General features: G+C 41.4%; 1 protein-coding gene across 2 annotated transcripts in view; it reads right to left on the reverse strand.

The window, feature by feature from the left end:
- Positions 1 to 12270, reverse strand: part of babam2 (BRISC and BRCA1 A complex member 2) — a 109161-nt gene that overhangs the window by 89581 nt on the left and 7310 nt on the right. The window contains exons 1-2 of one of the 2 annotated variants that reach the window (XM_061695734.1): positions 10216 to 10723; positions 9919 to 10013 (exon numbers count right to left, since the gene is read on the reverse strand). In XM_061695734.1, coding sequence (XP_061551718.1) covers positions 9919 to 10013; positions 10216 to 10354 — 234 coding nt within the window. In that variant the 5' untranslated portion in view covers positions 10355 to 10723. Of the gene's footprint in view, positions 1 to 9918; positions 10014 to 10215; positions 10724 to 12270 lie in introns of those variants that run through there. The other variant, XM_061695733.1, reaches the window with a different exon arrangement.

The raw sequence follows: 12270 nt of genomic DNA on the forward strand, positions 1-12270 counted from the left end.
TCTTGATCCTTCAGGTATTGATGAAAGCATGTCAAAGATGTTATTAAAACACCCGTAAAATGATTAAAGCAATCCAGGCCTTCTTACCCAACAGTGAGTGACCATTGACCTAACAAATGTTCACCTGCACGTGCCCCATTTGTTTTGTCCATGTAGTGAATTTGATCAAGTACAATAAATTTTTCTTCATGCTCAGCTGTTTTACCCAAAAGCAGAAAATCCTGTTCAATTACTTGGTGTGACCGGACAACAAGAAATGCACACTGTGCTGTTTATATTGATGAAATTTCCACTACAACAAGACAGAGCTTGCATCTGCATTTCACAGGACTACAGGACGGATAAGTGGAAACATGTTGATGCAAATTCTAGAAAGGCCATTGGAGCTAACCCCAAGTCTTGTTTATATACACGCTAACTGAAAAAAGTGGAGCTGTTGGGAAACTCCCAAAATCTTTAGTGCCAAAGCGCATCGCTGGCCAAGTCTAGACATGACAAATTACTCCTCAAAAGACAGGGACAGCGTGGTAGCAGCATCGGACAAGTAAGGAGAAAAAATGCTGAGACAAGTGTGACTGTTGCGTTTAACTCATTCACTGTTATTGACGGCTGTTGAATTCAAATATCCATGTTAACATGGAGGCCTGGCAGTGATTAAGCACACTCTTACGCATACTGGAATAAAGATGACGCACAATAACCAAACCAATAACCTGCCTGAATGAATGCTTGTTTTCCAACCACAATGTGAACAAACAGATGGTCCAGCATTATCAGCATTAAAGCATATTCAGGCATGAGTGAGGTGGAAATGGAATTATACAGAGAAATTAAAGTGAACAAATGTGTAATTACACAATCACAAAATGACCCACCATCAATATGCAAACCGACCAAAGGAGTCATCAAACATAGTCAGACATCAGCTGTACTGTTTGACTTTGTTTCCAAAAAACAATTAATTAAAATCATGGATAAATATTCATACAAAAAGCTACTAGTCTGTCATTTACTGAATTAGGGAATACAAAATAAAAATAAAAAAAAAACTATATGATGCAAGAGTATTCTACGCAAGGGATTTAACTGGTATTGCTGTCCACCTCCCCTCCCTTCCTGCCTCTGTCTTTGTCATTTCCTCCTTTCTGGTCACATCTCTGTTCCCAAAATCCTCGTCACCCCCCTCCCCTCATGCATTGATGAAAAGAGCCTACATCACTGTCTTTTGGCTGGAGGACAGTGACTGAAGGAGATTCTTGAGAGAATATTCTTGAGAAAATATTAATTTGATACGATGAATTGTTGCCCTGCGATTGGCTGGCAACCAGTTCAGGGTGTACCCCGCCTCCTGCCCGATGATAGCTGGGATAGGCTCCAGCACGCCCGCGACCCTAGTGAGGAGAAGCGGCTCAGAAAATGGATGGATGGACCATGAATTGTCCAAGGCCTTATTCTTTTTCAGGTAAAGCAACAAATGATTGCAATAAACTGAGTTGGGGGAAAGGAAAAAAGAATACATCTGAGGATAACATCATGGCAAACTCACAAAAACACTTTCACCCACCTGGCGCTATAACTGGAAAGCATGACGTAAAAGTCTGACGTTAATGGAAAGGGGGAAGAAAAGAGAAAAAAAGTCAATCCGTGGTTTCTTTTCATGTCAGTTATATTTAGGCATTTGGGCGAAGTTATCTGACATTGTCAAAAGACCAGGACACCAACGTTGAATTTTTCACCACTTGTTAATTTTCTTTTTTCATTTTTAAAACCTGTCCTGTTCAGCTGCATGGCCTTGCAGAACGGTGGGTCTGAATACCTTTTTGCTGGAACAGTTTTGCTGTGCAACAGGGGAGTTTGAAATACTCCCTCTGTTTATTTTTAATTGTTTTATTATTCTGATGTTTATTGAACAGGCCGGACAGACAGAGGGACAGAGTGAACAGGGAGACTAGAGGCGAAAACCACAGGAGAACAATAGTGAGACAGTCTTGATATTTGAACATAAGTAACATGACAACAGTTATTTGTAGATTGGGGGGACACCCGGTGAAGACATGCAATAACTACCCAAGAGAACCAGATAAGAGAGGACAGAGAAGGACAGGACAGGATGTGGAAAAATGAGCAAGGTTTTTTTTTTAGTGTCTAAACACCTGTAAGAACCTGTGAGTTGAGTCAGCGAGCCCGCCAACAGAGCATGCAAGAAGACGCACCCGCGCCCAACAGCGGCGGAGACAAACAAAACCGCACCCCAACCTTGCCAAAATCAATGGCCACTTGCCCCAGCAAAACACCCGGAACAAAACCATACCATGCAAAGGAGGCCCCCAAAACACGCAGCACCCAAGGCGCCCCGAGCCCCAGCCCACATCGCACTGAGCCCCAGTGAAGCCAACTCCCAGTCAACCAGGCTAGTGCAACCACAGAACACGTCCATGCCAACACCGAGATAGCCTACAGGGCAAACGGCCGGCCGTACCCCTGCACCGACAGTCCCCAAATCAACCCAAGCAACGACGACAGAAAGAGAAAAACTCAACACAGAGCCAAAACCCGACCGGAGCAACCCCACACCACAATGACCCAGGGAAAAAACCCACACAAACGACATCCCACAGCACCCCAAATTCCAACCCCGCGGCCCCGGTTTCTCCAAACATACCACTTAGAATTAGGGCCAAAAAGTTCTGTCTTGGTCTCCTCAGACCAGAGAATCTTATTTCTTACCATCTTGGAGTCCTTCAGGTGTTTTTTAGCAAACCCTACGCGGCCTTTCATGTGTCTTGCACTGAAGAGAGGCTTCCGTCGGGCCACTCTGCCATAAAGCCTCGACTGGCGTAGGCCTGCAGTGATGGTTGACTTTCTAGAACTTTCTCCCATCTACCGAATGCATCTCTGGAGCTCAGCCACAGTGATCTTTGGGTTCTTCTTTACCTCTCTCACCAAGGCTCTTCTCTCCCGATTGCTCAGTTTGGCCAGACGGCCAGCTCGAGGAAGGGTTCTGGTCATCCCAAATGTCTTCCATTTAAGAATTATGGAGGGCACCGTGTTCTTAGGAACCTTAAGTGCAGCAGAAATGTTTTTGTAACGTTGGCCAGATCTGTGACTTGCCACAATTCTGTCTTTGATGAGGCAGCTAACTGTGGTGTTGTCTGCAAACTTCAGGAGTTTGACAGCCGGGTGTGTTGAGGTGCAGTCGTTCGTGTAGAGAGAGAAGAGCAGCGGAGAGAGGACACAACCTTGGGCACCGCGGTGCTGCTGGTGCGTGTCGATGAGGTGGCCTCCCCAGGCCTCACCTGCTGCGCCCTGCCCGTTAGGAAACAACTGGCAGATGGCAGGCGAGACGCTGAGCTGGAGAAGCCTGGAGGAGAGGAGTCCGAGGATGATGGTGTTGAACGCAGAGCTGAAGTCCACGAACAGGATCCTCGCGTAGGTCCCCGCGCTGTCGAGGTGTTCTAGGATATAGTGCAGTCCCATGTTGACTGCATCATCCGCAGACCTGTTTGTTCAGCAGACAAACTGCAGGGAGTCCAGCAGGGGACCTGTGACGCTCTTGAGGTAGTCCAGCACGAGGTGTACAAAGGACTTCATGACCACAGATGTCAAAGTGACAGGCCTGTAGTCATTCAGACCTGAGATTACAGGTTTCTTGGGGACTGGGATGATGGTGGAGCGTTTGAAACAGGATGGTACTTCGCACAGTTCCAGAGATCTATTGAAGATCTGTGTGAGGACTGGAGCGAGCTGGTCTGCGCAGACTTTGAGGCACGATGGGGAAACAAGGTGTGGGCCTGCCGCTTTGTTAATCTTTAATTTTTGTTGTTTGAAGATGCGTGTCACATGCTGTTCGTGGATGGTCAACACAGAAGTCAGAGGTGTGATGGTGGTCGGTGGTGCGGCTGGGTGGGTGTGGGGTGTGAAAGTGTCCTTTTCAAATCTGCAGTAGAAGGTGTTCAAGTCATCGGCTAGTCTTTTATAGTTCTTAGCTTGGGGGGTTGGGTGCTTGTAATTGGTTAGCGATTATAATACAAGCCAGACTGATTTACAGTCGTTAGCGGTAAACTGTTTTTCTAACTTTACTGCATAGTTTCTCTTTGAAATGATAATTTCTGTAGTCAGCTGGTTTCTAGGGGGACTTTTATTTGATTATTGTGTTAATAATTCCTACAACTTTTTGGGCATCTTATAATGATCTATAGTGCTTAAACAAATGTATTAAACCACCACCCAAAGTAAGGTATATGCCTCAGTTGCCTTAAATAAAAAATTGAAAGCATTAGTAAGTCTATCAATACACCCCTATGAAGAAGTTCTTTAACAGAAATATTTTAATGGTTAAATGATTATAGTTATTATCTTTGTTGATTCATGATAACCTTAGCTGACTAAAGCCAGAATCCTAATGTTTGTGTGTGTGTGTGGGGGGGGCGCGCTTATTTTATGCATCCTTCATTTCGAGCAGATTAGAGTACTTAACAGTTAAAAACGTTTTTTTTGTTAATTGATTGTGTCGGTAATTGTTGATCATTCTTTTAAATTTTAAACAGACACTTGTGGGGGTGACTTGAACTTTCTGTGAAGTCGGGTTTAAAAGTGCAACGGAGGGTGCACTTACTTAACATGTACAGGGAAAAGAGTTGAGGCAGACAAGAGCAGCTCTGGCAGCAAAATTACAAACATATGAAGAGAAAAAGTGCAGGAATATACTGTATGTGAGAAAATAAACACATAAAGGGCTGCCAAGCACTGGCTCAGTAAAGGTACTTCCCCTTATGTGCACAGCTGGATTTATGAGACAGTGAGCAATACTCCCCTCTCCTCTCCCAGACTCTGACACAAGCAGGGGAATTTAGCTGCTTTATGTTAGGCTGCTGCAAAAATAAGAATCGTAGCTGCATAGTTCAGCCTTAAAATACCAAAAGTAAAATGGCGGAATACAAAGAGAGAAAACTTCCCAAACTAAAACCTACTTAAAAACTCATTCACTGCCAGTCCTCCATTTTAACATGGATATTTGAATTCAACAGCCGTCAATGGCAGTGAATGAGAGTCACAACTACAGTCCCTTCCAAAAGTATTGAAACGGCAAGGTCAATCCTTTGTTTTTGTTGTATTGTGAAGACGTGGGTTTTAGATTTAAAAAAAATGAATGAGACAAAAGTTCAGAATTCCAGCTTTACATCTAGATGTGTAAAATCACTCGGGACAAAGCACCTTTTGTTTGAAGCCACATACTTTTCAAGTGAGCAAAAGTATTGGAAAATATGACTGATGCGTGTTTCTAGTTGCTCAGGTGATGCCTTTTAGATTGATTGCTTAAACATTAGATAGTATTTGTTCTTGGCTTTGGATTTCACCTGTGAAAACTGCATTTGCTGTTAAGAAAAAATGAAGAGCAGAGAGCTGTCTATGGGAGAAAAGCAAACCATTTTGAAGCTGAGATAAGAGGTAAATTTATTGCACACACATTGGGCATAGCTAAAAAAACTTTTTTTAATGTCCTGCAAAAGAAAAACTACTGGTGTACTGTGCAACAGACATCGAAGAGGCCGGCCAAGGGTATCAACAGTAGTTGTACTTGTGAGAGCTGTGAAGAAACACCCAAAAAAAAAAGTCAGTGACATCACTCCCAGACTCCACAGGGTAGGGGAAAAGGTATCACAATCCACTGTTCAAAAACTTCGAGAGAAGAAATACACAAACAAACTACAAGATGCAAACCACTCAACAGCAAAAAGAATCGGAAGGCAAGATTGGATTTGGCAAAGAAGTACAGAGATGAGCCACAAAGGTTTTGGAACAACGTTTTATGGACTGAGAGACCAAGATTAACCTCTACCAAAGTGATGGAAAGGCCCAAGTATGGAGAAATGAAGGATTTGCTCATGTTCCAAAACACACAAGCTCATCTGTGAAGCATGCTGAAGGTAATGTCATGGCTTGGGCTTGCATGACTGCTTCTGGAACGGGCTCACTAGTCTTTATTGATGATGTAACTCATTGGTAGCAGCAGAATTAATTCTGAAGTCAACAAATCCATTTTGTCTGGCAATTTACAAAGAAATTCATCCAAACTAATCGGGAGAAGCTTCATCATGCAACAAGACAATGACCCAAAACACACTGCCAACACAACAAAGGACTTCAACAAGGGGGAAAAGTGGAAGGTCTTAGACTGGCCAAGTCAATTATCGGACCCTAACCCAATAGCATGCATTTTACCTCCTGAAGAAGAGACTGAAGGGAGAAACCCCTAGAAACAAACAGGAACTGAAGGAGGCTGCAGTAAAGGCATGGAAAAGCATTTCAAATGAAAAATGCAACAGTTTAGTGAACTCAATGGGTCGCAGGCTTGATGGCATTATTGCAAGTAAGGGTAATGCCACTAAATATTAAATGTTATTCACTTTAAGTTAATTTAATAATGTCTGTTCCAATACCTTTGCTCACTTGGAAAGAGGGTGGCTTCAAACAAAAGGTGTTCTGTCCTTGGTTGTTGAACACATCTAAATGTAAATACAATGAAATTAAAGCTGGAATTCTGAACTTTGGTCACATATTCATCTTTTGATCTGAAACCCAAATGTTTCATCATACAACAAAACCAAAGGAATTAACCTTGCTGTTCCAATACTTCTGGAGGAGACTGTATATTGATCGATAATATTTTTGGCACTGTGCAAGTGTTAAGAAAAAAGAAAAAAACAGTCAGAATGGCATTGAATATAAATAAACAATGAAATTTGATACATTATAAATTTTTGAATTCTAATTTAATAGAAAATGTTTTCTTACGTGTGTTTTAGAAGTTGCTCATCATTTTAAAACTGTTAAACAAAAAGTACATAAACTACCATAATTTCTCGTGTATAATACGCTCTGCGCACCCCCAAAATCAGGAACTCCCTTCTACCTACGTATGATAGTCACCATCGATTTGCTGGTATTTATGGTCAAAACACAGTATTATCTGTATTTTATTGAGTTTTTCAAAGAAATGCTCTGCTCTGTGTGCATGCGCTGATCTTCATGCCGCTTCCTCACCATGCATTTCTCTTCGATGTGCTCTGCGAAGTGGCGCCACAAGAAATAAATCTGCCGTCTTGGTAAACTTGGACGCTAAATCCAATGCTATCAAACGGGAACGGTAGCAACAGCTGATGTGATATAGCAGCGCCCACGAGGACGTAATTCTCAGGTGAGCAGTGAAAATTTATCGCATTATACTGTATATAAATTTGTAACATTAGATATTACATATTATATTTGAATGAAACTACTAATATTTTAGCTACTGGTATACTGTAGGTCTATACACTGTGACAACTTTTTTTATTTTTCTTATACCCGTGTATAATACGCACCGTCGATTTTTGATGAATACATGAATTGAAAAAAAATTATATTATACATGAGCAATTATGGTAATTTGTAAAGATTTCCCTACAATAACAAAAAATAAGAAACATCTCAATTCCATACATGTATTTTTTTAAATCTTAATCTCTTTAATGCATTTTTCCCTCTTTAAAATGTCTGATGATATTAACTGCCCCAGAAAGCTTACCTGCTCACTGAATGCTATGTTAAGAAAAAGACTTAACAGAAAGACAGCACAACATGGCATGTTATAAAGCTCGTGAACTATCTGATTGTAATCTATTGATTGATCTATCTATCTCTCCATCTACAGTATCTCTCTAACTGTCAATCACACAGCAGTGCCATATTCACTCTTACAGTGGTAGTTTTTTTTTTTTTTTTTGGGCCCCAGGATCTATATTGATATTACATGGAAAAACAATGCATGTATAATGGGAAATAACACTAAAAGTGGAACTGAATACTAACAATTTAGGGTGCTTTCCTTTTATAGTTCACTTTGTCTGGTCCGAATCAGATGATAGGTTTGTGAACAATGTCTGTGTAATTGCTTGTTCAATTTGTGTTATCAAGGTAAAAATTCCGGGTGCACCAAAATGCGTCACAACAAAGAACGTGAGGTCACTCGTCTTCTTGGTTACAAGTAGATAAATAAGAAACTGGTATGTTGTGTGGATTAGTGAGTGATAAGTGAATAAAGCAGCACAAATAAACAAATGGAATATAATTGGCATTTGTATTTATAATTAATAATATCTCGACAAACTAACTTTTTCACGCATTGAAAAGAAGACGTGCTCCTAACAAAAGAAGGCAACAAAAAAAGTCTAATATGAACAGTATGTGGGTACTGGCTGAAACATGCTAAACCAAAGAAAGAAGCAGCAGAGCAAAGCAAAGCAAATTTATTTATATAGCGCATTTCATACACAAGGTAACTCAATGTGCTTTATATGATTAAAAGCATTTAAAAACAAAGAAAGAAAACAGCTTAGAAACATTTAAAGCAAAGAGAACAAAAAATACAATTAAAACACCGTACAGTGCATGAAATATAATTTAAAAGTGGAAATGCTCTAAAAAGCATGGGAAAAAAGAAGAGGTTTTTAACCTGGACTTAAAAACATGCACATTTGGGGCTGACGTCACTTATGTTGGCAACCTATTCCATTTGCGTGCAGCATAACAGCTAAATGCTGCTTCACCGTGTTTGCTTTGGACTCTGTACTCCACTATTTGACCTGAGTCTGTCGATCTCAGAGCCCTACGGGGCTTATATTCCATGAGCATTTCATTCATGTATTCAGGACCTAAACCGTTTAGTGATTGATAGACCAGTAGCAGAACTTTAAAATCTATTCAAATCTGACTGCAAGCCAGTGTAAAGAGTTTAGAATTGGAGTAATATGCTCTGACCTCTTTGTTCTGGTCAAAACCCGAGCTGCAGCATTCTGAATGAGCTGCAGCTGTTTAATGCTTTTTTTAGGGAGTCCAGTCAGAAGACCATTACAATAGTCAAGTCTACTTGATATAAACGCATGGATGAGCTTCTCCTGGGCTGCTTGACACATGCAAGCCTTCACTCTGGAAAACAATTATCTCAGTTTTATTGTGGTTTAACTGATGAAAACTTTGGCTCATCCAGTTATTTATCTGTTTTAGACAGTGACACAACACATCAATTGAACAGTAGTCATCTGGAGACACTGCTAGATATAACTGTGTGTCATCTGCATAGCTATGATAGTCAAAATGAAAGTTCTGAAGAATTTGAACCAAGGGTAGCATATACAAGCTGAACAGGAGGGGTCTGACCCTTGAGGGACCCCATAGGTCAATGCCATCGATGAAATTGAACACTTCCAATGGTTACAAAATAACCCCTTTCATCCAGGTAGGACCTGAACCATTTAAGGACTGTTCCATTTAGTCCTACCCATGTGTCCAACCTGTTCAGCAGTATATTACGATCTACCGTATCAAAAGCCGCACTGAGGTCCAACAAATTATGTTATTTATTACGAGAGAGAATTTGAAAGTGAATATCGGCTTTACCCCTTAGGGATTACCACAGTGAGTCATTCATATGATTTTTTTTTTTTGGCACAATTGTTACGCCGGACGGCCTTCCTGACGCAACCCAGGCACTGGAAGGGGCTGGGTACTGGGGGCACTAACCGGGTATCAAATCCACTCTGTTTGCGTGAAAGGCAGGAGCATGTACCACTACACTACCAGGACAAACCAAACGCCAGTGCTATCACCAAAGTTGTGCCACCAAACACATGCTTCGCCACAGAATACAAAAGAGAACCGTGGTGACACCACCTCTTGTATGACGTCTCGAAACAGTTGATTTGGTCTGCACCAGAGTTTGTTTACTAAACATCTGTCCAACTGAACAGCACCAAGGGGACACACAAATTAAAGGGTGAGAGTCTGAAAGCACCCAGAGATGCCAAGGATATATAATGAGGCAAATATGTTCAAGAAAATATGTCTCCACTGTATGATTTACTGAACCTGGATACTCACCGGTAATTCTGAAGGTTCAGGCAGAAACTCTGCATCTTCCCCAAAAATAAAATCTGGGGGCAGCTCCGGATAGTTGGCATTAAATATAATATCCCCTGAGGGTGAAAAAAGATGGAAACAGAATAGCTTAATAATGACTCCCAAAGCCAAAATAAGTTTTGCGCTGTAAAACGCGCTTTAACTTTGGAAATGGAAATTGGTAATGATCTAGGGTTCAGGAGAATTTGTTAATGCTGTAATGACAGAATTCTAGTTTCAATCATGTCAAGTTTGACCATCCATCCATCCATTTTCTACCGCTTATCCGAGGTCGGGTCGGGGGGGCAGTAGACTCAGCAGGGACGCCCAGACTTCCCTCTCCCCAGCCACTTCTTCCAGCTCCTCCGAGGGGATCCCGAGTCGTTCCCAGGCCAGCCGAGCGACATAGTCTCTCCATTGTGTCCTGGGTTGTCCTCGGGGTCTCCTCCCGGTGGGACGTGCCCGGAACACCTCACCCGGGAGGCATCCGAATCAGATGTCCCAGCCACCTCATCTGGCTCCTCTCGATGTGGAGGAGAAGCGGCTCTACTCTGAGATCGTCCCGGATGAACGAGCTTCTCACCCTATCTCTAAGGGAGAGCCCGGACACCCTGCGGAGGAAACACATTTCGGTCCCTCGCAGCCGACATTTAGAAGTGAAGAAACTCAAAGTCATCCTTGTGAAAATAAAATAAATAGATATAAAAATAGTAACCGACAAAAATAAAATGAATGAAGTTCTAAGTATCACATTCATGCACTAAAAATGTCAGGTAAAACCTGCAAATGATCTTGGCTAAAAAATAAGGTCGTCGTATTATGATCACGTGTCGGTAAAGCGGGATCAGAATGTTCTCTAATGTTGCACAATTCTATTTGTGTTACAAAACTGTTGAGTTCTGCTTTTTTGGGAACTGGCGACAGCAGGAAGAGATAAACTTAAATGTATGGATGGAAATTTCCAGTGGAGAGGACTTAAACAGACAAGAGGATGTGTTGTAAACTACTGAAAGTCAGACAGAAATACGGTGGAAATTAAGTCTCCGGACGCCTGTTCAAATGTCAGGTTTTTGTGACAGAAAAAAATTACACCAAAGTAAATTGTTCCAAAAAGTTTTCCCCCATTAATTTGACCTATAAATTGTACATTTCTGAGAGATTAAAATAAACAACAGATTAGGTGGTTGTACAAATGTGCACACGCTCTTATAACTGGGTTGTGGCTGTGTTCAGAATTAACCAATCACATTCAAACTCATGTTAAATGTGAGTCAGCACACACCTGCCACCATTTACTGTGTCTTTGATAACCTCAATTTAAGTTCAGATGTGCTAGTAGGCTTTCCCTGGCTTCTAGCAGAACCCTGAAGGTTTTGCATTAACACTGACTGGTATTAGGAACTGTTCATAATTCCATCCACCTTGTTGAAATGCCCCAATTCTAGCTGAAGAAAAACAGCCCCAAAGCATGATGCTGCCAAATCACTGTCAAAATTGTATTCTTTTGGTGATGAGCACTGTTGTGTTTGCTCCAAACATGCCTTTTGGAATTATGGCCAAAAAGTTCAACCATGGTTTCATCGGACGAGAAAACATTTCCCCACAAGCATTTGAAAGATTTCAAGTGTGTTTTAGCACGACCCGGGCTTCAATGGGTTTCTTTGTTCTTTCTTGCTACCGTACACCATAGCTCAGACAAATGAACAAGACAGGAGATTGCTGTCAATGTACTAAAGAGCATATACTTTCCAGAAATTCCTGCATCCCCTTCAATGTTACTTTCTGCCTCTTGTCTATTCATACATTTTGGTGGCATGTCCAGTTCTTGGTCATGTTACTGTTGTACCATATTTTATCTACTTGATAATGACTTGATGGAACACAGTGTCTTCACTGGCTGTAGCAATTATCTAGTTAATTCCTGGGAAACTATTGTGTACCCTTCTGACTAATACTTTTAAAGAATAACATCCTTCTGGTGCTGTGGAAGCTCTCTGTGGACCATGGCTTGTGCTGTCAGAAGTAGCTACAAAAATGTCAGGAAAACCCTCTGAACTTTATTGGGGGTTAACCAGAGGCTTTAAATTCTGGCTGGTGTGTGGTGGCTCCCATTAAACATTAGTTTGAATCTGATTGGTGAATTATGAACACAGCCACATCCCCAGATAGAAGAGGGTGTGCATACTTGGGCAACCACAGTATCCCCTCTCAAAAAGATTTCTTTCCCCCCCCCAATTGAGTTGGACAGGTTATAGGCCACATTAATGATAGAAAAACCTTAAATGATTTATCTTGGTCTCATTTTGCCATTCAACAGGAGTATGTTGATTTATT

The sequence above is a fragment of the Phycodurus eques genome, chromosome 14, assembly GCF_024500275.1.
Source record: "Phycodurus eques isolate BA_2022a chromosome 14, UOR_Pequ_1.1, whole genome shotgun sequence".
Lineage (NCBI taxonomy): Eukaryota > Metazoa > Chordata > Actinopteri > Syngnathiformes > Syngnathidae > Phycodurus > Phycodurus eques.